This window comes from Colletotrichum truncatum (genome assembly GCF_014235925.2).
Source record: "Colletotrichum truncatum strain CMES1059 chromosome Unknown Contig_0004, whole genome shotgun sequence".
In the NCBI taxonomy this organism is placed as follows: domain Eukaryota; kingdom Fungi; phylum Ascomycota; class Sordariomycetes; order Glomerellales; family Glomerellaceae; genus Colletotrichum; species Colletotrichum truncatum.
This window is the reverse complement of record NW_027222401.1, coordinates 1-24,247: the sequence shown is the minus strand read 5'-3', so window position 1 is coordinate 24,247 and position 24,247 is coordinate 1. Positions and strand designations below refer to the sequence as shown.

At 49.1% G+C, this 24,247-nt stretch overlaps 8 protein-coding genes across 8 annotated transcripts; 5 read left to right on the top strand and 3 right to left on the bottom strand.

Annotated features, from left to right (window-relative positions):
- Positions 1-6,583: 6,583 nt before the first annotated feature.
- CTRU02_206788 (uncharacterized protein) lies at positions 6,584-6,928 on the top strand (the record flags this gene model as incomplete). The annotated part of the gene is made up of 1 exon (XM_036733004.1): positions 6,584-6,928. One exon carries the CDS (start codon positions 6,584-6,586, stop codon positions 6,926-6,928), a length of 345 nt encoding a protein of 114 aa, XP_036575235.1.
- A 1,987-nt stretch (positions 6,929-8,915) lies between these two features.
- On the top strand, positions 8,916-9,308 carry CTRU02_206787 (uncharacterized protein; the record flags this gene model as incomplete). Its single annotated transcript, XM_036733003.1, has 1 exon — positions 8,916-9,308. The coding sequence occupies one exon, from the start codon at positions 8,916-8,918 to the stop codon at positions 9,306-9,308; it is 393 nt and encodes a 130-aa protein (XP_036575234.1).
- A 524-nt stretch (positions 9,309-9,832) lies between these two features.
- CTRU02_206786 (uncharacterized protein) lies at positions 9,833-10,956 on the top strand (the record flags this gene model as incomplete). Its single annotated transcript, XM_036733002.1, has 2 exons — positions 9,833-10,354; positions 10,504-10,956. 2 exons carry the CDS (start codon positions 9,833-9,835, stop codon positions 10,954-10,956), a joined length of 975 nt encoding a protein of 324 aa, XP_036575233.1.
- A 1,202-nt stretch (positions 10,957-12,158) lies between these two features.
- On the bottom strand, positions 12,159-13,890 carry CTRU02_206785 (major facilitator superfamily transporter; the record flags this gene model as incomplete). The annotated part of the gene is made up of 2 exons (XM_036733001.1): positions 12,159-12,430; positions 12,492-13,890. 2 exons carry the CDS (start codon positions 13,888-13,890, stop codon positions 12,159-12,161), a joined length of 1,671 nt encoding a protein of 556 aa, XP_036575232.1.
- A 998-nt stretch (positions 13,891-14,888) lies between these two features.
- On the bottom strand, positions 14,889-15,134 carry CTRU02_206784 (nudix domain-containing protein; the record flags this gene model as incomplete). The annotated part of the gene is made up of 1 exon (XM_036733000.1): positions 14,889-15,134. One exon carries the CDS (start codon positions 15,132-15,134, stop codon positions 14,889-14,891), a length of 246 nt encoding a protein of 81 aa, XP_036575231.1.
- A 1,942-nt stretch (positions 15,135-17,076) lies between these two features.
- On the top strand, positions 17,077-19,274 carry CTRU02_206783 (uncharacterized protein; the record flags this gene model as incomplete). Its single annotated transcript, XM_036732997.2, has 3 exons — positions 17,077-18,362; positions 19,146-19,198; positions 19,255-19,274. The coding sequence occupies 3 exons, from the start codon at positions 17,077-17,079 to the stop codon at positions 19,272-19,274; spliced, it is 1,359 nt and encodes a 452-aa protein (XP_036575228.2).
- Positions 19,275-19,358: 84 nt separating this feature from the next.
- CTRU02_206782 (uncharacterized protein) lies at positions 19,359-19,670 on the top strand (the record flags this gene model as incomplete). Its single annotated transcript, XM_036732996.1, has 1 exon — positions 19,359-19,670. One exon carries the CDS (start codon positions 19,359-19,361, stop codon positions 19,668-19,670), a length of 312 nt encoding a protein of 103 aa, XP_036575227.1.
- Positions 19,671-23,642: 3,972 nt separating this feature from the next.
- On the bottom strand, positions 23,643-24,026 carry CTRU02_206781 (uncharacterized protein; the record flags this gene model as incomplete). Its single annotated transcript, XM_070204774.1, has 1 exon — positions 23,643-24,026. One exon carries the CDS (start codon positions 24,024-24,026, stop codon positions 23,643-23,645), a length of 384 nt encoding a protein of 127 aa, XP_070061307.1.
- Positions 24,027-24,247: the final 221 nt, after the last annotated feature.

Here is a 24,247-nt window from a genome sequence, read left to right as displayed (position 1 = left end):
AGCCACCATGAAGTGGATGGGCGATTCAAACGCACCCGTAGCGGCGCGATTTGCTGATATGACGGAGAAGTGGAACGGTTCAGGGTCGACTATCCATACGGCACACAACCTAGCCAGAAACACAGACCTATCATTCTATTCCTATCTAAGCCAGACGCCCGGAGTCATGGCTAAGATGGCTGGAGCAATGCGTTTCGTTGGCGGTAGCGAGGAGCTTCATATCAAACATCTTGTGAGTGGCTACGATTGGGCCAAGTCTGGCAAAGCAGTGGTTGTTGATGTATGTCCCCGTTTTCCAACTGAGTATCCCCTTTTTAATGTCGTGGATTGTGTGTTGCTGACTTGTGGGATACAGATGGGTGGCTCCCTGGGTCACGCTAGCATTGCTTTGGCTGAAGCACATCCGGATCTTTCCTTTATCGTTCAAGATCTACCTGGGCCTGTCGAAAAAGGCAAGCTCTCCGCTGCCAACCTTCCTGCAGCAATCGCTTCTCGCGTGACATTTGAGGCGCACAATTTCTTCCAGCCACAAACCCGTAAAGGAAGCTCCCAACCAACGATATTTCTTATGCGTCAGGTCCTGGCAAACTGGCCGGACGAACATGCACGACAGATTTTGGCAAGCCTGGTGCCTTCGCTTGAGATGCAGCCCAAATCAACAAGGCTTTTGATCATGTCGAAAATTTTAAATCCGCCTTCCGATCCAAGTCGCCTGGATGTTGGGCCGAGAGAAGAGGCAATAGATCGCGCACATGATGTATTTATGCTACAGGCAATGAATGGAATGGAGCGAAGCATGGAGGAATGGAAGCGTCTGTTCGCCACCGTCGACCAGCGTTTGGTCGTGGAAACGGTTACTACGCCACTAGGAAGCCAACTGAGTATTATCGAAGTAGTTCTGAAGCCCCAGACTGCTTGCGCTTAGTTCCGTCGGACTGGGATTTAGCATGCTCCAACTCAAAATTTGTATGTAGGTTAATTATTTCCACTAGGTAACGTCCCACACCTTCATGTAGCTGCCCTGAAATCCCCTTCCTAAATGACTACCCTCCACTCCGTACTTTTATTACTTTATTAAACATTATTTAAATACGGCCAGGCTTTGAATAACTCCTATTTGCAATCCCAGCCTTAAATCTTGTATGGTGACAGATACTCTGTCTACTCACCATTCTACTCTACTTTACATGTTGGTAACAAAGCGTAAAATTTAAGAATAATAGTGCGTCCTCAAAGAGTTAATTAAGACAAATAACAAAAAGTAATGGTAGCTAATCTTATCCTAAGTTTATACATTACCGAAGCCGTTGAAGATGAGGTTCTATCTTCCTCTCATGAACACTTGCGTTTCTCTGACATGTCCTTATCCTCTCTCGGTGACCTTTATGTCCTTGCTGAGAATCGTAGCCGACAAAGTTGTTTGCTACCGTCTGTCTTGCCTCTGCAGACCTTCGAGTAAAGTACGGTCAGAATCTAGCTATGTTGTTGAAAGTATAGAAACCTACTCATTCCAGCTATTACTTGCCTGTATCCTTTGGTCGGCTGCACTGTGGTGCCAAGATCGAGACTCCTCAGGTTTGCCGCCATATGGCTCAGCCCGGTTACGTTTCGTCTGGCCAGCTGTCTTCAAGAATGCCTTGACAGTTTGATCCTTCACTTTGGCTGCTTCATCTAGCGACTTGCCGTGTAAATGCTGACTGTTGAACCAAACATTTTCAGACAAACGTCCCCCTTCTAGAGTTCCAGTGTTGGAGTCTCGGTATTTGGCGGAAGAGTTACGGTAACTAGTGGTCATTGTGCTAGCTTGCGCCGAAACCAGTCCACACTGGAGCAGAACCAGTATTTGCGACTGCAGCTGTGAGAGGATCTCCAGGGGGAAGCCGCCGGCTTGCGTCGGTTTGACATGCTTTTCGTTAGGACCCCGAGTCTTGTTTTTGGAGTTTGCGGAGCCCATCTTGGTTCAGCACAGCAAAAAGCATTCAATACTTGTTTGTGGGAATAGAAAACGTAATTTAAAGGGATTCGAAATTAAAGGTGCATGTAGTTTGGTTTCGTGTGTCCAATTTGAAAGGAACATTCTTCAGACCTAAATACTTCAATCATCTACCTCCTGAATGGTCGTCAATGTCCAATTCGCACATGGAGACGTTTCCTATTCCATACGTTGGTTTGGCCACAGCAGAGGCAAACGCTTTTTGCCATTGCGGCCGCACGTCTGCTGGCAACATTAGGCGTGTAAAGACCTTAAACTCACTTGATGACAGCAGATTTCGCAATTATACTGCGTATGGTAATTACTTTGAGGGTTAGTGACTGCCGCTGGCGTAACAAGCTGAGCGATACGCCTAACCCGGGTCAGGGTTGTAGGTGTCCAAGATCGCCTGCACCTGTGATGGGTAGCTAATGACGACCCATTATGAAAACAGCTACCCTGCACGGACACTAACTTAGTTAATGGTGAGGTGTGGCCGTCTCCAAGTACCATTCGTTCAGTCGCGGGGCGTATGGTTGGTGGTTATTGAGCGCCCAAATGAGAAAGAGTACATTCCCTTGTTGAACTCCTACCAACATAAAAGGATTAAAAGTCTTTCCACTTTCAAGTAGCGCAAAGCCAAAGTACTTCTTCGCGATGAAAATGTCTTCTTCTGGTGGCAAGCCAATTCTTATTTCCCTGCCGACTGAGATTCTGCGCAGTATTCTTCCAAGGTCATGCGATCTCGGTAGCCTTTTGGCTGCTGCCGCATCATGCCGGACGATATATGACGCTTTTCATTCGTTCCCAGCCCCAATCATTACGAATGTTATTCAAAAAGAGGTTCATCCTACAGTTCTGCCCAATGCAGTTCGTACCATCGTAGCCCGAGAGCTCCATAACAAAAATCGCTCTTTACAAGCCGCAGTTCAACAGCTTTTTAACCGAACTAGCAAAGAGTTACCCGCCTATCGTTGGACACTCTCCGAAGGTATTGCTTTGATACACCTTCAAAAGATTATCATGGTTTTAGCAGAAGAAATCGCAGAGGGATATCTCTCACGTTAGGAATCTGTCGTTCAAACCACATGCAATTTGCCAGTCTCAAAGGCAGAGGTATTGCGTGTACAGCAGACCTTGTACCGATTTGAATTATACTGTACTATATTTCCTCCTCCAGATAACTATCCCATCGACCGCGGCTAGACCTCATTTTTGCGTGGGGTATGGTATAGCCAATTAGAGCTCCCATGTTTCCTAGATTTGTTAACTAATGTTCTGAAATTTAGAGTACATCGTTTCCCGACAAGTTTCAGTGTGTTAGAAGTACCAGTAGTTAACGTAGGTACACAGCTATATATCAGCCACTAGGGAAGATGCGTGGAAAGATCATAATGCTAATGTACTGGGTGTAGTGAGGAGTAAAAGTGGCTTCAAAAGTGGGAATCTGAGGGCTTGGCAAAAATGAGGTCCAGCCGTGGTCGATGGGATACAGACGACGATTTTCTAGCAGCGCAAATGCTATTTTTTCCCGCGTCGACACCGTGGGGAAACGAGCAGCTCGAGCTGTGTTCACGAAAGCCTATGGCGGCTAGTTGCTCCAGGTTAGTAAAAGTTACCTAAAGTTCTTTAGGGATGCATTGGCTCGTACCATTTACTTGCTACTGACCCTGAGCATATGAATTTTTTTGACCTTCGAAATAGCATACAATGACCTAGCTGTTCACAACATCGAGTGGGGAGAGTATAGTGCAGGATACTCTGAAGAGTACAATGATTTGTGCACGGAAGAGTTGCTTTCTCAAGGACTCCAATTCATCTACAAAGTTTCACGCGCCGATAATTGGGACAAGCGGTACCGCCTTTTGGGTCAAAATGTCCCATGTCCTCTAGCCGCTACCGCCTTCCTGCAAAGGGCAATAGATGGCGACGATGAAATTTGTCGGCTTGCTGTCTCCATACCGAATGGGATAAACATTATTTATGCATGTTCTGTCCAATGTTGTTCGTCCAGAGCAGAAGAGGACGAAGGACCCATTCTGGCTTGGGAATGGGTGGCAAAAGGAGGGAAGCAGGAAAATGATTCTCCTGCGCCTATTCACATGATTGGGAGCATCGATAATTCGTAACTAAGGGCTTGTGGTTATTTCTTTGGGACGCAACAAGACTTCTTTCGAAGGCTGGCTATCGACGCCACGAGGGGCCTTGGACCTTGACTTGCGCGAAGAGCTTATTGAAACTGCACCTAAGGATGAGAGCTTTTTCCAAAGCTGACTGTTACGGCCAGCTAACTGACAGTGGGTTTGTGTTAACAGTAAGCCAGGGATTGACAACAGTAACAGTCGTTCTGGGGTCTGGTCGATTGAATCGTAGATCTTCAAAGGTCTTGGTGATCAGTCAAGGCCTCAACAAGAGTCGTAGAGTAGTCGTCACTTAGGTATAGCTGAAAGTACCGGTTAGGGTAATCACAAAGTTGATTGCTGAAGAGCTATGGAAGTCTGTCCTCGAGCCCGGCTCGAGTCCATCCTATATACAAGTCCTGAACGGTCCTCCTTATCTTGGCTATGTTGGATATTTGACATATCCAACATATCCGGGGATCGGTTGGATATCTGACATATCCAACATATCCAGCCCGGGTTGTCCTTACCCCGCGTTATCCCCGAGGCCACGTGACTTGTCCATAGTTCTTCCGTTCCGAGGATCCCTGGTTACACCTGTCCGGCTGGGTTACATATGCCCTGCGTTAGCCGCCGGGATCCAGGCGGGGTCGTGTTGGCGACCATGTCCAACGGGTCGTAACACTGACGTCTTCGTTTCTTCCTATTTGTCAAGGGACTTTGGGGGTGCTGGAATGGCGGGGTGAGCGATATCAACAGCATGTGGTGTGTCAAAGAGAATAGATTAGCAAGTTAAAAAATATAGCAGTATCTACTACTAATGCGAGATCAAGCTGGTAGATAATAATGGTAATGTAATATTAGCTCTAGGACCGTCGTAATCGTAATTAGTGAATCTTTTGAATATAACTACTGTTTAATCAAAACTGACGGACGAATTAAAGCTCCTCATAATAAACTTTTTAAATCTACATCTTAACTCTTTCTATTTTAGATCAAAACTTAGGAGTAGAGAGTATTCAATTCAGGAGAATTCCTTCCAAGGTTATTAATATAGACGCAGAGGCAAGAGCTATTAGAAATTCTAGATGGTCTAAGTTTATAGTCTTATAATTATAAAAAAAAATCTTTACCTATAGTTATTATCCTAAGGGCCTAGGTGTAGATCCAAAATCAACATCTATCTTTCTTTTTATTACTAACCTAGATAAACTATAGGTCTTTATATAAGCGCCGAGAGGTAACGGGAAGTTTATATAAATAAGAGCCTCTAAAGGTAACCACTTGAGACAGATTTATTATTATATTAGATACATCTTTTAACCACGTTTCAATAACACAGTGACTTAGTAACACGTAGGGGATTAAGTCAATATACTCAATTTAAACACAGAGCATTGTTTATACAAAGTCTTTTTAGTACATTAAACATGATTCTGGTTCGAGCAGACGAAAGTTATACTTAGATTATGTTTATATTTCTTGCCTAACCACGTGTTCCTTGGAAACTGGTACTCAGTGTGAAGGGTCAGACCCCCCCTACAGGGTTGCAGTAGCAGCCGCACACCAGCCTCTAGTATAAAATAATAATAGAGGTGTTACCCCGTTAAGCTAAACGCCTAAAACGATACGTAATAATAAGTTATATACTTATTGCTTAGCTATACTTAAGTAGGATAATAGCATAGCTATCAACTAGGCATAGCTCGTAACAACTAGAAGTGTTTTCAGCTAACTAAAATAAAGTAAGTAAGTAAGTATTTCTAAAATGCCTAAGAAAGGAACTGTTCCTGTGGTGAAGATGGTGTTGGCTCTTAAGCATATATAAGAGCAGAGCAAGTCTACTGAATTAAGATGTTACAAGTGGGGTAGCTTAGAATAGATGCGTACTTTACGTTTAAAGTTTCTTTTAATTATTACACGATTCTGCGCCTCCTCTTCCTTCGGTAGCTAAGACCGAGTCCGAGTCCGACGGGCTAAGGGACGAACGAGATAACTGCAATGTTGAATCCCTCAAGGCTTTGACTGTTAAATTAATTGCCAATTGACACTAATTTATCGTATTCGTAATCGAAAGTGACAGCTGCCCCATGAGTACTTTATTCAGTTTAATTTCCTTCCCTAGAGATTGCAGAAGATTTTAATCAAGCATAAATTAAGTACGAGTCATGGAAGCAGTCTGTAGTCAAATGTCAGGTGTAGGAAACGATACTGCGATAATCTAAGCTTTAATAGTCTAGGCCTTAATTAAATAAACCTTTCTTCTTCGGATGCCTCGGATAGGCTTTTAAGCCATGCCTTAATAATAGTGCCTAAGAAACTTAAATAGAAGTGTAGCCTAACCCTGAATCTCATCAAAAAACTAAAGAGTCCTTGACAAAATTTCAGACTTAAACGAGGTGAGTTATCTTTCAACATAGACATATGAGAGGCATTGTATTAATGTCTACAAGCAATCTTCAGCATATCCTACGTAAAAAAAAAACTCACAATGTATATCTCTACCGCTTCAATCATTACCTTGGCCTGCCTGTTGTGGGAGGTATCTGCTAAGTGCGGCCAAGGAACCTTTAATGGCAACGGGGAATACAAAAGGGTGTCGAATTGCGTATTAAAACAAAACAATGTCTACTTTTGCGGCGATTCTGGAACTACTGTTGTCCACAAGCAGAGCCAGCTTATGCTCCGAGCTGGCAAAGTCGATTCAACAGTTCTAGTTGGATGCGCCAATTTCAGCGGCTACCTATACCATTGTTCGGCAGGAGAAGAGGCAAGATTTAGGGAGCCTAATTGTAAGGGAGCAGTCTGGCAAGTTGAAAATGTTAAGGAGCTTTAACAGGGTAAAACTATATGCTACATAACTACCAGTCACTAATTTAGTGCACTATGTCCTATAGTAGTGTCCCACAGCAACATGCCTATTCTATCCGATGACCACTAGGAGCACCTAAAATGTATTGAACTTTGTCCTACTAAAGGAATTAGACAATGGGTTCCGCGTTGCTACCTACTACTCCAACGACTATTAGGAATATAACTTAGCTTCCTATAAAACGAATATAGTAAATACGGCTAGGTCTGATCGCGATATGACCTAAAGAAAGCAGGTGTCTTGCGCAATTTTTGGGCAACCAACTGTTCGGTCATAACAACCCGTTGCCATTATCCCCTACTCTATCCTATATAGCTACGGCACCTAGAGCCTTAACTAGTTAGGTAGTAAAGTAGGTATGACGATACTGTCAACGATCACTAAACACACCGACTGAGTTGTTTTTACGTAAGCCACATGAAACGCACACTGTAGACGTATCCTATCGACTGCGAGTTCGCTACAGGTACATTGTGAGTCACAAATCGGTCTACAATTTCTCCAAACTCCGTGGAGAATAGGTATGGGATTGGAAGGAGGTTTACACTGTCTATCCCTGAATGGCTACAACCCCGCAGGCTATGTACCTGTAGCCAACTCGCAGTCGATGGGATAAGTATATGCTTCCTCACGCATATACCCTTTTTCTACATCAAGTCACTCTGTTAGCCTGATTGCTATGTGCCCAGTTCGTCACAGTAGGCAAGTATAGCGAAGCATGTGCGCCCACAAGACCATAATACCCTTGAAAGTGAAAGTGCTTTAGGGCATCTAACATGGAATACAATATTTGTTGAGAAAAATTCACAGTTATGTTAGATGGCTAGTAGACAGCTATATCTTCTTTTTTAATTCGTTAGTTAACTACTAATAAGTAAGTAGTCAGTGATATGCATTTTACAATACGTTGATCACACGGAATCGCGACTAGACTGTCAAACAAGTAAAGAGCAACTAATTTTATATTCGATTTTCTTGCTTTAATGGTGCATGTGAACCAAATTATACTACCGTAATTATAGGTCTACTTTTGTGTACACTTACATAGTAATGGTTGAGTAGTACTTGTGTCGCGTATATTGTTTACTTAGTCTTGCATCCAGAAAATTATCTCCCTCCTTTCTCTACTTTCCTTCATTACCAGCTTTATACTCTCCGCTTTCTTCTCGCCTCGCCCTAAATTGGTCCTGCTGGGGCGGCAGCTTCGTCTCCTAACGGAATGCACGACTCAGTACCTGACGTAAGCTGGCGCTCTCAGTCAGCCCCGTATCTTTTTTTTTTTTTTGCCCCGTGTTGAGACTTAGATTTTTTCCCTCTAAACAAAAGCAGGTCCATCCAACCTACACCTTGCACGTATCGAAATCTATCCAGAGGAGCTGTGACCCTGACCAACGTTAACGTTTGGTTCTGAACATTGCTTGCCTTCGTTGACATCTTGTCTAAATTACGCCTATTATGTCGATGCTTTGTGATATTTGGGAGCCAAGCGATGTCTGGATAAGCACTTCAGATCAAGCGCACAGAAAGAAGCTGCAAAACAAGCTGAACCAACGCGCTTACCGTAAGTCAATCAACCATGAGATTGATGAAAACTCTTAAAATAATTGATAGAAGGTAGAAGAAGGAAACAAATCCAGGAGAGCCTGAATGGCCAGGGCCTGCGAACAACAAAGACAGTCAACCTTAATCGAAAGACAGGCAAGGATAGCATACTAGCAAACCTTCAAGAGGGTTGTTCTCTTACAGCTTGTCCTCAAAAGTTCGATTTTGCTCACAACCGCATAAGTGAGGTTTATCAAGACTATACCCTCAACTGCCCGCGACCAACAGCCCTTCATATGCTTATCCGGCTGCGCGTCCTTGCTGCTTTGGCCAACAATGCTGTCGCTATAGGATTCCCCCCCCCCCCGATGGTCTTTGCCGGGAAGACTCTATTTCGCTTCATAATTCCATGGGACCTTCAAAGCCAGGCCTCGATGAAAAACTCATGTGTCTCTACCCAGATTTGTGCCCGACTGGCCTACAACGAAAGATAATCCATCACCCGTGGATCGATCTCTTTCCCTTCCCGACCTTTCGAGACAATATTTTACTTGGAATGGAAGCTGGCGTGGTGTTCGATGATGAACTGTGCGCTGACATCCTGGAGGTTAAGGACGAAGACCTTGAGAGGAGGCCGTCGTTGATTGTTTGGGGCAAGTCATGGGAGCAGAAGGCCTGGGAAGCCAACGAAGCATTTTTCCAAAAATGGGGATTTCTGGTAGGGAATTGTCCTGAATTGCTGGAAACGACCAATTACTGGGGAGGGAAACGCGGGGAGCCGGTGATTGTTTTTAGAGAATGATACTGGTCATAAAGAACATTCCACGCAATTGTGAACAATTCTTGGTGTGCAAAAATCACTGTGCCACGCACCTCTTGATTTGCGAAGTTCTAGCTAAGCGTAACAATTGTCTGAGAATGGCCTAGCAGGGCTGTCAGCATCTTTTCTTATCTCCCGTCTTTAGCTCCGGGCACTCTGCAAACGGCGCTAATGCACTTGGATTACTTTGTGGGTCTAAACCTGTGCAGACTAGCTCACGGTCGACGTGTGAAATGATGGTCAAGGGCTGTCAACTGTGAAAATAAGCTATCAAAGAGTTTCTAAAGCCCACGAGAAAATACCGTATAAGGGATTAAGTGTACATACCAACGGGTTTGCGATTGAGTGAACACAAAAAACTTATCAGCCAACTATCCCGGCATCATCTCTGTCTCTCGCCAAGTCCGATCATCAAATAATACTAGACATGTCTGAATCATCGATAAAATACGTCCGGCAAGTATTTTCGCAAGGGTTTTAATTTAACCCCAGGGATATTTCTAACAATGCTTTCGTTCAGTGTGGGTAATTCGGGCCTAAAGGTGTCTCAAATTATCTTAGGTTGTATGAGGTTCGGCGATAAGAACTGGCAGCCGTGGCTTCTCGACAAAGACGAAGCTCTCCCTGTGTTAAAATACGCTTTTGACAAAGGCATCAACACATGGGATGTTGCCGACACATACTCCAATGGCCGTTCTGAGGTAATCATAGGAGCTGCTGTCACGAAATACAAAATCCCGCGATCGAGGCTGGTCATCATGACTAAATGTTTTCAGTTTGTCGACGACGAAAAGGGGCCCATCGACCCTGCCAACCTTACATGCAACAAAGGCCCTCGGGTGAACCAGGTCGGACTGTCTCGGAAGCACATTCTTGATGCAGTGTATCGCAGTGTTGGGCGGCTTGGAACGTATATTGATGTTCTTCAAATCCACCGAATGGACCGTGACGTGCCCCCGGAGGAAATGATGAAGGCGCTCAATGATGTTGTTGAAAGTGGAAAGGTCCGATACCTTGGTGCCAGCTCAGTAAGTACTTGCAGTGCGCCGAATCTTCTTATCTCGTTCAAGAATACAGAAGCCTTATTTCCTCAAGCCAACTTTTCAAGATTCCGCTGACGATAATGCAATAGATGGCGGCCTGAGAATTTCATATGCTCCAAAACGTAGCCAAGCAGAACGGCTGGCACCAGTTCATCTCCAAGCAGTGCCTTTACAATCTTCTTTATCGCGAGGAAGAACGAGAGATGAACCCGTATTGCAACGCCACCAACGTTGGCTTGTTCCCGTGGTCTCCGCTCGCCGCTGGCGTCCTCGCGCACCCCTGGACCGATCGCACTGACCCACGAGAGCAGAAAGATCCCTTTCTACAACTTCTATTCCGCGGCTCAAACAACGGCGCCGATAAGTCGATCGTTGAAAGAGTTGAACAGCTGGCAGCCAAGAAGGGTCTATCCATGGCTCAGATTGCCCAGGCTTGGTTGCTTTTCAAGGGTTGCGTACCCATTTGCGAGTTAGAGACACGTGAAAGAATTGATCAAGCTGTTATGGCTTCTGAAATTGAGTTAAGTGTCCAGGAGGTGGAGTACCTTGAGGAGTTGTATGTTCCGAAGTTGGCCTTTCCTTTCTAGCTGCCAAGTCAAGCAAATACATAGACGTTATTCTTGAGTTTAGTTTGTCTATTAGTCGGCCACGTGCTTATCTGCATACCGTTTTGTGAATGGAGGGCAAAGAACTCCCGTATACTGTAACAATAGTGTCAATACTTGCCGAACCGATAATAGTACGGTCCGGCCTAGAGCGTGGGCCCCCGGGCTCCTTTATTCCCTTTCATGTGCCGGCCCGGGCCCGAGAGGTACAGGGACTACCAGCAGGCCCGCTTGGTCTATATCTCCGGTATATCCCTCGGAGCCTTGTTGAGAAATGGGCTGAGTGAACGAGCACAGCACTATTACGGGGTCCCCGGGCTAGAACATTAAGAGTGTATCCCATCGACTGCTAGTTGGCTACAGGTATATAGTACCCAGCTTTCTATCCACCTCTTCCCTTTTTAACAGAGATATATGACGATATGTCATCAGCCTCCACGGTTTTATATTTTCTTTGGCTACGTTTATTCCCAAATCAATATTTCAATTCATGGTGAACTGTCACGATGTCCTCAAGCGATTCTGATGCGTTTAGTGGGTCTATTTACTCACATCTCACTGTTGTAATACTCCCTGAAGATTTTTCAAGTTCATAAAGTTCACGAGATCAATGGAAGAATATAGTTAAATGTTTACTAAGTACCTTATTTATAGATATTATAACTTACTATGTGAGAACTTTTGAAACTGTACAGGATAGATAAATGGCGTAGCCCAAAATCGCAGTATATGCCTAAAGAGTTAATACCTCTGCTCCAGTGTACAGTCAGCAGCACACACGGTAGCTAGGTCTTCTGGAATGACCTCAACAACAATAGTGCTCCGTACCGAGGTACGGGAGGCATCGGAGGCATGAGAGGCATTACAATTACTAGAAGACATCGCAGCATTAACCAGAATGACGGTTTGTATGATGACGGCACTACAGGGAACATAGGGATAAATGAATGCTTACATACTGATGGTGGTGAGGGGCAAAAGTGGCTCTAAAGGTGAGAACTTTAGTGCTTGGCGATAATGGCGTCTTGCAACACTCAATGGGATATTGCCCAAGGGTTCAAGGCCCATTCAACAATGTGTAGTAATACTAGATAATCTTTAGTTTAACGTAAAACATATTTTGATACTGGGAAAATCATCGAGCTGAAACATTTCAAGAGTCTTATAACATTGCGAGATCCTTTTCAGGTTATAGTTGTTTTGCGAGACACCCTCTGAGCCGCCGCGGCCATCCGCCTCACGCGCCAATCTCGCCCCCGCCACAGCTCCAACGCGACAAATGAACACGACAATAGAGCGGCAACAGCACACAGCGTAAAGGCCCAACCGACGCCGACGGCACGGATCAGTGGCCCGATGGCGGCCGTTCCTCCGGCGGACAACAGGCAGCGCGACAAGTTCATCGAGGCGGTTGCGCTGAAGCTCTGGGCCCGGAAGATGTCGACGATGAGGGTTGCTGGGACAGTCACTTGCGTCAGCTAAACAGTGGTCATTACGAAAGACATATCGATGCTTACAGAAGACGGCCAAGATTACAGTACTGAGGCCTCCGACGAAAAAGGCCACGATGATGGAGGCGGAAATGTGGACGTTGGACTCGATGATCCAGCCCAAGGCAATGACGGAGGCGACATAGACAAGGGTGGGGATGATAACGGGCTTAATACGCGCAAGCTCTATGTGCTGTACTTCGTTTGCGGGACGAGGCGAGCCATCGTCTGCCGGCCGGGCTGCCACCGCCCGTTGCTCCCTCTCGAGCTGGCGCTTGTACCCCCGGTCCAGCAGCTTCCCCGTAAGCACGCTACCGCAAACAGAGCCGACGCCGTTGGAGATGTACGTCAGCCCGATGCTCCGCTCGTCCAGGCCGTATCGCTCGGCGTAGAGCGTGGCGGTGGCGACCATGGTGACCTGCCAGACCGTGTAGCTAACTCCCGTGAAGAGAACAATGCACAGGCATTCGGGCTTGATGAGGAGACGTACGGGGGCGCCGAAGTCTATTCGGAATTTGGCAGCTGCGGGGGCTGTGGGTGTCAGTGTTTTCTTCGGCGCGTCGAGCCATTTCAAGGGAGCGCGTAGGTACCGGGGGGCACGAACGGAACCGTCATCGACGATGCTGCGCTTCGTCTCGGGGAGAAACAACGCCGTGAAAATCAGAAGGAAGCCGGTAAACGCTGAGAGGAAGACGAACATGCCGCGCCAGCCGGTATACTGTGCAAAAAGGCCGCCAACGACGGGCCCGAGGGCGGTGCTGGCGCCGCCGAGGGCACTGTAGTTGGCCATGTACTTCCCACGGCGGCTGACGTGGACCAGGTCGCCGATGAGACTGGCGCCGATGGCTGTCGTGGAGGCTGAGCCGACGGCCTGAACCGCCCTGAGAGCGATGACAGCCGGGTAGGTCCCGGATAGAGCGAGGCCGAGGCATGAGGCGAGATAAACTGTGAGGGCGACGAGGTATAACGGACGGCGGCCGGTGCTCTCGCCGATGGCGCTCCAGAGCGTGGGACTGATGCCCTGCAAAACAAGGTATGAGGTTATGGTGAGGTTGATGGCGTCGGTAGAAACGCGCAGGTCCTGAGCAACGGCGGGGATGGCGGGCGTGTAGAGGTTGGAGCTCAGGGGACTCAGCATGCCGATGGTGCTGGCAAAGGCGATGATGATAATGCGCTGGCTTGGTGCGAAGCAGCTGTATGTGGCCATGACGTCGGTTTCGTCGGGGGAGGCATCATCGCCGGAGGAGGCACCGTCTGTCACGGGGCCCAGTAGTGCTGGGGCGAGCTTGTGGTCGTCGACGTTGCCGCCCGTTTGCTCGGGCATGTTCTGGTTTGTGACTCCCTCCGTGTTCGGATCCGTGCCCGAAATCTTTGTTGTCTCCCTGGGCTGGTACATCTCTATGATCTGGTTAGGTTCTTTTCCCATATCGGCCAGCCGAATCAAGTCTAACAGGTCGAACGGTGAGAGATGGGGAGTGGAAGGGAGGAAAAATAGGGAGCGAGAGAGGAGATAGCGAGAAAGGTGGAATAGCGAGGGTTACTCGGAGTTGACATGATGGATGCTTGAGTCATCTTCTAACCCTAAGTGTAAATGCTGTTTGGGGGTGGAAACAAAGAAAGAAAATGAGAAATAAGAACCCCCCGGTCCCTGATAGACCGGCCAATTCCGCGGATAAATGGGTCCAACGTGGTTGTTGCCCCGTCTTCCAGGGCCTATCCGGTGCCTCCACCTTTTGCCCCATCCGGGGCCCCACCCGGGGAGTATTCCGAAAATGCCTCAGAGGCGTGCCGTGCCGCAGGCGAGAGTGGTCAAACGGTCAAGGGTAAGGGGGTGCAACGAGCTAGACGAGACTGTGCTGCAGGAAGGTACTACTAACAAATAGTCATTACAGAATTTCCCTACATTCTTGTCCACCTAAGAGAGTACATGTAGTTACTATTACATTCAGGTCGTGGGTTTAACATCAGCTGGGTAAAGCTCCTAACACAACTCTATTGGGTATTGACTATTTGGTTCTCCAAGGGGAAGCAACAAGAAACAAAATTTCCATTGACCCTCAGGCAAGCTAAAGTGCACCCGTGCGGCCTTGAGAGACTTTAGATAGAGTGTTAGGGCTGTTTTGGCTACCAAATTGAGAACTATTCGTGCGGAAAATGCCACGCCAGTCCTAGAAACCCGTAAAAGCCGTTTCATTCTCATTCCCATCGATCAGTTCGCGGATGGCCAAAAAAGACGCTTCGCAGGCTAATTGCCGCTATTATCGTCATGGTGGCGGACCCAGTCGCAGATGGTGGACCACCCCATCCACTGCCAGTCGCCAGCCTTGTCGGGCTCCATAGCCTATAGTATTTGGTTTACAAGGTTAGGTATATTATTGTTCACTATACCACAAACTACACGCCTGCGCTCGCACTCATACGGACCTACGGCTTGGCGGAGGTGTCGACGGGCTGGCAGAGAACGAACAGGGTGACGTAATGCTTGCCAACTTCGACGACGACCGAGTTCGTGACGGCGGCGAGCCGAGTAACCCTGACAGCAAGGCCCGTCTCCTCGAGGGTTTCGCGCTCGGCGCAGGCGAAGATGGACCCGGCGTGCTCGAGATGACCGCCAGGGAACTGCCAGGTACCGTGACCGTGACTGCTGAGGCGCCGCCCGACGAGGAGCATGCCGGTGACCGGGTCGCGGACGACGGCGCCGACGCCGATGCGCGGGTTGCTGCCGGGTTAGCAGAGGAGGTGATATTGGCGTGAGCAGATGGACGGCGGTTGGTTGGTGATATGGTACTTGGTGCTGGTGATAATGAGGTTTCAAGATCGCGACGGGATACGCGCTGAAAGGAAAATTCCATGATGGGTACCGGGGAAAGTCGGCGTACATTCGCAACTCAAACGACTTGTTCACAGTTGCACTTGTTGGTTCCGAGTCATTCATCTCCCAAACTGGCAGGAGGTAGCGTGCTTGTGTCCAAAGACGGTCCCATACATCCCATAATTGAAATTCCTGCTCTTGAAGAAGTATAGTACGTGTAGAGCAACAGCCTCCTTTCCCCCTCTCCTTTGTCGTCACCTGGTCGGTGGTCCGGACGAATGTGGGTCGCCTGCCGGGAGCGGGACAGGTGGGCCCCTGGTCCCTTTTTTATTTCTGGCCGGAGTCAAACGTCTAAGGTGCAATTTCCGGAAGAGGATTGTGAGGTCCTACTTTATGTAACGACCGGCCAGCTTGTAAACTAGTAATACATATAGTAGATACAAGCTGATATATAGTATACTTTATGGGCTCACGCGGCCTACTCCTATGTACAGCATTTACGTACGTTTTGCTATCATCATAATGAAACTACAAGAATCGAAGGGCCTCGAAATTTGTCATGTATTGCAAAGTACTATAAGCTGTATGGCCAAGCAGTGCGAAGCATCCGCACATACGCGCGTGGAACCAATGTGAAATTGGGACTTGGCGATAACTCAAGTACTTCAGCCAATCGATCACCAGTTGTCCCCCAGCCACGCCACTCAAGACCACCTGAACACTGACCATCAACGCTCCCTGGGGTCAAAAAAGGCTCGTCACCTACCTAGCAAGCTTGGCGAACAGGAGGTGATATGCAGTCTGCGGTCAGATGCGACGAAACCCCGTCCCTCTTGGAGCTTAGTGTATACGACTTCCGCTCACGTCCGACAGAGAGGAGGCGCGCAGGGACGGGAGGCGTCGGCCCGTCCCATCTGCGGCGATCTGCCGCTCGTGTCTTGGTCCAAGCCGCGTTCGCATCTGGACAAACTCGCCAAATTCGACAGGGCTCGCTCATCTGTACCCCAGCCACAGGAATGCGTGTGCTTCTGCGAACAGCATCAAGCCCTCATCTTTTCCGTTTTCTTCCAAAATCTCTCCGTAATCAGACTTACGCAACGAAAATGCCGCAGGGTACTTCGTGTTGACCGCCGGACATGCAGAGGCAAGGATGTTTTTGCTATGGGTTCTGCTGCGGGGGGTTTCTTGGGCGTCCGCCATTCCTCCGTGCATCCAGAGTTGACCACAACACCCTGCCATCATACACCTCATCACTGGTCTTAACATACCCTGCTGGAGAGGATGAACTATTAACGTCTTTTTAAGGTGCTACTTCGGGATATATGAACATCTATATTGAAAGAATACTGCAGTGGTTTCGTTCTTGCGGTCTATAATATCATCAAATTTGCCGGCGTTGGAGGCACTTCTCCTCCTGTCCTGGTCATGACCAACACTTCCCCAATCGTTACCGTCAGCTCAGTTGACGCAGTCCCCGGTTGAAACATGTCATGTCTCGATGGGATGGACCTTGGACATTGTGGATTGCGCCCCCTGTGTGTGCATGACTGTACCACGATGCGTTTTCTTCAACCAACGGATCAAGGACCGCAAGAATCGTGGGGCAATGGGTATAAAGACGTCATGTGTTCCTCTGAATTTCTCCATAATAGGAAGCTCAAGCTCTCATGCTCTACTCTTCTTGTTTCGCTTTCCTTCTCTCCCTCCACCTCTCTTCCTCTATTCCCCTACTCATAACCTCGCTCCTTTTCACACACCTTCGTAACGATCTCCTTCATCGTCCAAAAGGTGTCTGCGAAGATGACCATCAGCCCAAAACGTCACATCATCATCATCGGCATGGGTCCAGCCGGCCTAGCCGCCGCGGCTCGTCTCAAGGGCACTGGCATTCAATTCACCATCGTCGACGGCGGCAAGTCCGTGCAGGACCGCGATCGCCACCTCCCCGAGGATGCTACCCGCGGCCACGGCGGCGCAGGACTCTTCTCCGACGGCAAGTTCTCTTTCTTCCCATCCGCCTCAGAGCTCTGGTCCCTGCCGCGCGGGGCCGACCTGCGTGAGGCCTATAACTGGACATGCAACGTCCTGAACCGCGCCGGTCTCGACACGCCCCCCTTCCCTAGTAACCCGGACGCCTACTCCGTAGCTGGCATGGTGGAGAGCGAACAGTGGAAGCTTAAAGACTACCCCTCGGACTACCTACCCCTCGACGCCCGCCTGCGGCTCGTCGCCGACATGGTCGCCGACATCGACGGCGCCGTCATGAACGAGTGCCATGTCCGAAGCGCCACGTACCACCCAGACTCAGACTCCTTCAACGTCGCCGTGGAGCATCGCGCTACGGGCCAGATCACCGGACTCACTGCAAACAGACTCCTCGTAGCAACAGGACGTTTTGGGCCGCTCCAGGTCAGCCTGCGCGACATGACTGCACACCACCAGTTCCGCCGTCTAGAGGTTGGCTTCCGCATCCAACAGCGCAGCGAGCGCGCCTTCTTCCGTTCCATGCCGCAGCACGACCCCAAGCTCCGCGTGCGCGAAACAGACGGCGGCGTGGAGTGGCGCACGTTTTGCGTCTGCCGCCAGGGCGAGACGTGCCTGACGGAGACAAATGGACTATGGACCGTCTCGGGACGGTCCGACTGCCCCGCTCCGACGGGGCGCTCCAATTCGGGCTTCAATACGCGGATCCTGGACGAGAAGCTGGCGCGCAGGTCGCTGGACCGCGTGCTCCAGGCGATGGCTCGGCCTGAGGGGCACTTCGAGCTTCCCGCGCAGGGCCTGCTGCGGGGCGATGCTGAGGTTGTCGCGGCGATGGAGGGGGTCTACGGCCCGGAGCTGGTCGGGAAGATGGCCGACGGCTTGCGGCGGCTTGCGCGGACATACGACGACTTGGGAGATGACGAGGAGGCGACGCTGATCGGCCCAACTCTCGAGGGAGTCGGATGGTATCCGAAGGTCGACGGCAATCTGAGGCTTCTCGACGCGCCGGTTTGGGTGGTGGGCGATGCCTGCGGGCTATTTCGTGGCATCGTCGCCGCCATGATCAGTGGGCACTATTGTTACGGCCAGCTAACTGACAGTGGGTTTGTGTTAACAGTAAGCCAGGGATTGAGAGTAGTAACAGTCGTTCCGTGGTCCTGGTCGAATAGATCGTAGATCTTCAAAGGTCTTGGTGATCAGTCAAGGCCTCAACAAGAGTCGTAGAGTAGTCGTCACTTAGGTATAGCTGAAAGTACCGGTTAGGGTAATCACAAAGTTGATTGCTGAAGAACTAGGAAAGGTAGGACTCGAGAGGACTCGAGTCCCAACTATATACAAGTCTGGTTCCATGCTGAACACTTCCTGATCCTGGGGGACCGACACCCAGGACGTCGGTCCATCGCCATGGACCGCCCTTGGCACCGTCGGTCCTGTCCCAGGACCGCTTATCGTCCGTCGGTCCTGCTTATCGTCACGTGACCTGTATCCTAGTTCTTCCGTTCCGTGGGGGTTGTTACGACGTAACGGCTGACGGCCGTCCCTATAACCGCTGAGCCCCTGCGGGGTCGTCGTCAGTGGTCTGTTAACTGTCGGGTCGTAACATCAGCTCCCCTCTTAAAGGTCTTGTCCTCGAGACCTGAGTATAGGTAGGTCGTTGGTCCCAGGTTGGGGATCCACAAATTTGCTTCCTTTGTTTTTCATGATGCCGACACCATGTCAGGTCGCGTTCGAAAGACAAAGTCGTACTTGACTGTGATAAAAGATCGTGAGAGAGCTGCGCTTATTGAATACGTGGAGTCCCGATCGATTGCTAGCGACATGCCTTGCACTCGTTGTTTCCGTGCAAAGGTCCCGTGTCGTTTTGGCGAGAAGTCTACACGCTGTAGGACTTGCATCGAGGCGAAGAAACCTTGTGACGGCGTCCTCGTGGCGTCTACTCGTAAGTCGTGTTTTTGTGTTTTCGCTGTTCTGGGGGTTGCTAATGTTTGCTTCTAGTTCAGAAGTTGAACTCTTAGCAAAAGGAGTGGGATGAGAAAGAAGAGAAAGCGGGTGAGGAGCTATTCGCGCTTCATCAAGAGTTTGCTCGTTTGCAAGTTCAAATGGCGGATGCTGCGGGTCGTCTGAAACGGATTCGGACGGTCCGTAAGATGGTTCGGGAGCGGCAGACCGAAGTTTTTGAGCGTGGTATGCAGGAGGTTGACAGGGAGGATGGCGTCCTGGCGGACGACGAAGTCCTACCTGCCTTGGATGCTTACGAGAGGTTCGTCGTTAGTGACCTCCAGGCAGTGGGTCTCGGGAATGATCCTCCTTGGTCCCTTTTTGGTTTTGGTGACGAGTTTGTGGGTTTGGGTCCTCTGGTGGATGGCGCGGGTGCGGGGAGTGTTGGAGGTTCCTCGGCTACTCAGGGCTAGGTGTTCCTAGGCGAAGAAACGTTTTGTTGCCCTGGGGTTTCTTGGTTGGTCGAAACTTGGGTTGAGGGTTTCTGACGCGAGGGTTGTGTGTTGGTCTTTGCATGACTTTGGCGTGCTGTCGTGTTTCCCATTGCGTCCAGTATTCTTGAAGTTCCTCTTGTGCGTGCTCCAAGTTTGATGCGGGTTCCCATGTGTTTTCTTCGTGTCCGTAGTTTTTCCACTTGATTAGGTATTGTATTTCTGTGTCATCGTGCTGATCGATGTGATCGAGGATCCTTTCGACCTCGTAGTCCTGTTCCGGGTCGACTTCGATGTGGTCCATAGTTCGTGATCCTTTTGGTGCTGGCTCGAGAAGTGAAATATGAAAAACTGGATGACACTTCATAGTGTCTGGTAGTGCGAGTTTGAAGTTGACGTTGGATACCTTCTTCGTGATTTCGAAGGGTCCAAGTTTCTTGAAGTCCAACTTATCGCTTGGTCGTTTTGTTTTGATGTTCCGGCGGAGAAGGTATGCGCTATCCCCCTCCTTCAGAGTTGGTCCCTCAACTCTTGTCTTGTCAGCGTATTTGCGCATGCGTTCGCGCACAAATTCAAGGTCTCTGGGAAGATCTCGTTGGATTTCCTTGAGTTTGTTGATATCTGCCACAGCTTTCAGAGCTGTTGGGCCTTGTCGGGGTTGTCCATAGGCTGTCGGGTTGAATCCGTAGTTCAAGTAGAATGGTGATTCTTTTGTACTTTCTCCTACTGCGCTGTTGTAGGCGAACTGGGCCATAGGTAGCAGTTGGACCCAGTTGTTTTGCTGATAGTTGACGTAGCAGCGTAGGTAGGTTTCCATGATCTGATTGATTCGTTCTGTCTGGCCATCGGTTTGCGGATGGAAAGCGGTGGACATCTTGTGGTCAGATCCTAGCTGCGAGATCAGGGATCTCCAAAACTTGGAAGTGAACAGCTTGTCTCTGTCGGATACGATTTCCTTCGGCATTCCGTGTTGGCTTACGATCACCTGCAGAAACTTGTAGGCGAGGTCTTCTGCAGTGCTTGACTCCATGTACGGAATGAAGTATGAGTACTTTGTGAGTCTGTCGACGATGACGAGGACACTGTCGTAGTGGACGTTGGTCATCGGTTCTCGGGACTTAGGTAACTTAGTGACGAAGTCCAGCGAGATGGATTCCCATGCGGTTTGCGGCACTGGGAGCGGCTGTATCTTTCCATAAGGCTGATGTCGGCTGGGTTTGCTTTTTGCGCAAACCTCACAGTCCTTAATCGCTAAAGATACTTCTTGTCGTGTAGCCGTTTTGTCGTAGTGTTGACGGATGCGTTTCCACGTTTTGGTTACGCCTTGGTGACCATGTGCGGGTGCGGAGTGTATCTCCCTAATGGCTTCAGGAGACATCCTTCCAGGCGTGCTGGTACTGTCTCTTCTGGCCATCATTAAGAGTCTGGCTGCTGGCACAAGGTCTCCGTTTTTGTCTGTTTTGAGGATAACTCGGGTTTCCTCAGGTACCTGGACCTCGTGGTCCGGTCGTCGGCTGAGGGCGTCGGCCCTGCCGTTCTCCTTGCCCTTCCGGTAGATGATTCTGAAATTGAATTCTGACAAGAATTCGGACCATCGAATTTGTCGTTTGTTGAGATCTTTCGATGTGGTGAAGTGTGCGAGGTTCTTGTGGTCGGTGTATACTTTGACCTCGTACTTGGTTCCTGAGAGTTGCGGTCTCCATTCTTTGAATGCCTCGATAATTGCCATAAGTTCCTTGTCGTGTATCTGGTAGTTGAGTTCTGGGCCGTGTAACTTGCGTGAGAAGAAGGCGCAAGGGTGTAGTCGTCCTTCGTCGTCTCGTTGGCCTAGTTGTCCTCCTATAGCGTAGTCTGAGGAGTCGGTCTCGACTTCGAATGGTTTCTCGGGGTTTGGTATAACAAGTATTGGTTCCGATGTGACTTGTTGTTTGATCTCGTTGAAGGCTTGTTCTTGTTCTTCTTCCCATTGCCAGGGAACATCTTTCTTCGAGAGTCTCGTGAGAGGGTCGTTTTTGTCTGAGTACCCTTCTAGGAACCGTCGGTAGTAGTTCACATATCCAATAAAGGATTGTACGTCCTTAACGTTCTGTGGTGTAGGCCAGTCTCGTACTGCTGCGATTTTGTCTTTGGACATTTTGAGGATTCCTGGGGCTATCGTAAAACCTAGGAATTCGACTTCTTTGGCGTGAAACTTGCTCTTCTCGGGTTCCACTAGGAGTTTGGCGTCTTGCAGTTTCCGCAGTACTTGGTGTACGTGTTTTTTGTGGTCTTCCAGAGTCTTGGAGAAGATTAGGATGTCGTCGAGGTAAACTACGACGAACACATCTAGAAATTCTCGTAAGACGTGGTTGATCATCGTCTGGAATGTCGCGGGTGCGTTGGTGAGTCCGAAGGGCATCACAAGGTACTCGTAATGTCCTCGGCGTGTTCGAAACGCTGTCTTCCATTCTTCACCTGATTTCATCCGGATCAGGTTATAGGCTCCTTTTAGGTCGAGTGCTGTAAACCACTGTGCTCCGTGCAACAGGTCTCGTAGTTCGGAGATGAGCGGTAGTGGGTAGCAGTTCTTGATCGTAATGTCGTTGAGTTTCCGGTAGTCGACGCAGAGTCGTAGTTTGCCGTTCTTTTTTGGTACGAACAGGATTGGGTATCCCGCTGGTGATGTAGAGGGTCTGATGTATCCCTTCTGTAGATTTTCTTTGAGGTAAGCGTCGAGTGCTTCCATTTCTTTCTGGTTGAGTCCGTAGATTGCTTCTAGCTTTGGCTCCTTCCCTTCCTTAAGGGGTATCTCGTGGTCGTAGTTGCTGTGTTCCGGGAGTCCGGTCTCGAGTTCTTCGGCGAATAGCTTCTGGTATTGCCGGTATTCTTCTGGGATAGACAGAAGTCGGTCTTCCTTGCCGATGTCTGTTGCTGATAACGTCCTGGCGTTTGCATCCTTTATCCGTAGGTATGCTAGAAATCTCTTCGCTTCAGGAGTCTTGAGAGGTTCGTTTGAGGCACCGTTCCGTGGTTGCTTCTCAGTGACTGAATCCTGGTCCCAATGGAGTTGGCCTGTTCTCCAATCTATCCGTGGGTTACTGTCGTATAACCATGGTCTTCCAAGGATGACATCGTACTTGTCTCCTATCTCCGTAATATCGAAGTTCAGTCGCTCATTCCGGCCATGGATCTGCAAAGGGAGTTGCGCTGTCTCCATAGCAATGCGTCCTCCGCCGTACTGGACTTGTTCTCCTTCAACGGTGCTGAGTTCGTAGCAGTCTTCGGCTGCTTTTCTTTTCCAGGTTATCTTTCTTTCATTCACCGTTCTTGGTGATATGAAGTTTCCTTGGGCTCCGCTGTCGATCATGGCGGTAGCTGTTCTTCCGTTGAGCTGTATTTGGACTTGTACATGCTCGTGTCGTTGTGTCGTGGGCGTCGTTGCGCTACATAGGGACCTTGTCTGGACTGCCTGTCGTTGTCCCTTGTCTTCGGTAGGCGAGTCTAGTTTTTTGACTGCTCGTCCGTTCCTTGTTCGTCGTTTTCTTGCTGTTTCTTCCATGCTTCGTCTCTTTCTTGATATAGTGGACTCGGCGCTGGTCTTGGTAGCAGTGATACCACTGTATTTCTTCGTCAGAGTCCTCTCCAGAGCTGGTGTCGTTGACTGAAGCGACTTCAAAGGCGACTTCCAGTTGGGCATGTTGGCGGGCAACATCGCGAGGTGTTCCGAGTCGTTGGGGGTGTTCTTGGTCGTTTCTGATTCGACCTGTTCTTCCAGTTCTTGGTTGATTTGGCGGATCCGTGCGGGATCTCCTTGTGCATGTTGTCGTCGTTCGATGTGTGCGTCCAGCGCACCGAGTTGTCGTTGCCACATAGGGTTTTGTGAGTCCTGTTGAATCCGCTGCAGGTTGGCTTGTCGTCCTGCGTAGAGGAGGTTCAGTCTTCGCTGATTGTCTTGTTCTAATTCCTCGTTGTCGTTCATACTGTCGAGCTGTTCGATTGTCTTGCGCTCGATTTTGCTGTTGCTTCTATATCCCACAGCGAGGGTCCGTTTAGGTGCGTTGGTGGTGTCGTAACCAGATCGTTCTTGAGGTTTCTGGGGGTACCATCCTGCGTGTTCCTTACTGCTAGAGTGGATATGGCAGTTGTCATCGAAGCAGGTGGTCCAGTTGAGTTGTTCATGAGGGATCGTCTTCGTGGCGATACTCGCTTGTCGTTTCTCTGGTACGGTTGGAAGCGTTCCTTCTTAGGTGACCTGCATTCGTATGCTAGGTGTCCAATCTTCTGGCAGTTATAGCACTGTCTATCTTTCTTCCAACTGTCGTTCTTTTTGTCGTTTCTCTGTGTAGCACTAAGGTCCATTGGTCCACTGTGGTGACCTAGGCAGTACTTTGTCGGGGGTTGTTCCAGAGTTGTTGCGGGGTATATTGTCGTTTCGCGGTTGTTGAACTGGTGCTGAGGCGCCACTGGTACTTGCGTCCTGAGTTGGGGTTTTGTCGTTTTTCGCCCTTTCCTTTCGTCGTTCGAAAAGCGGTTGTCGATTTTGATGGCGAGTTCGGCGTACTAGAGAAAGTCGTCAGGTC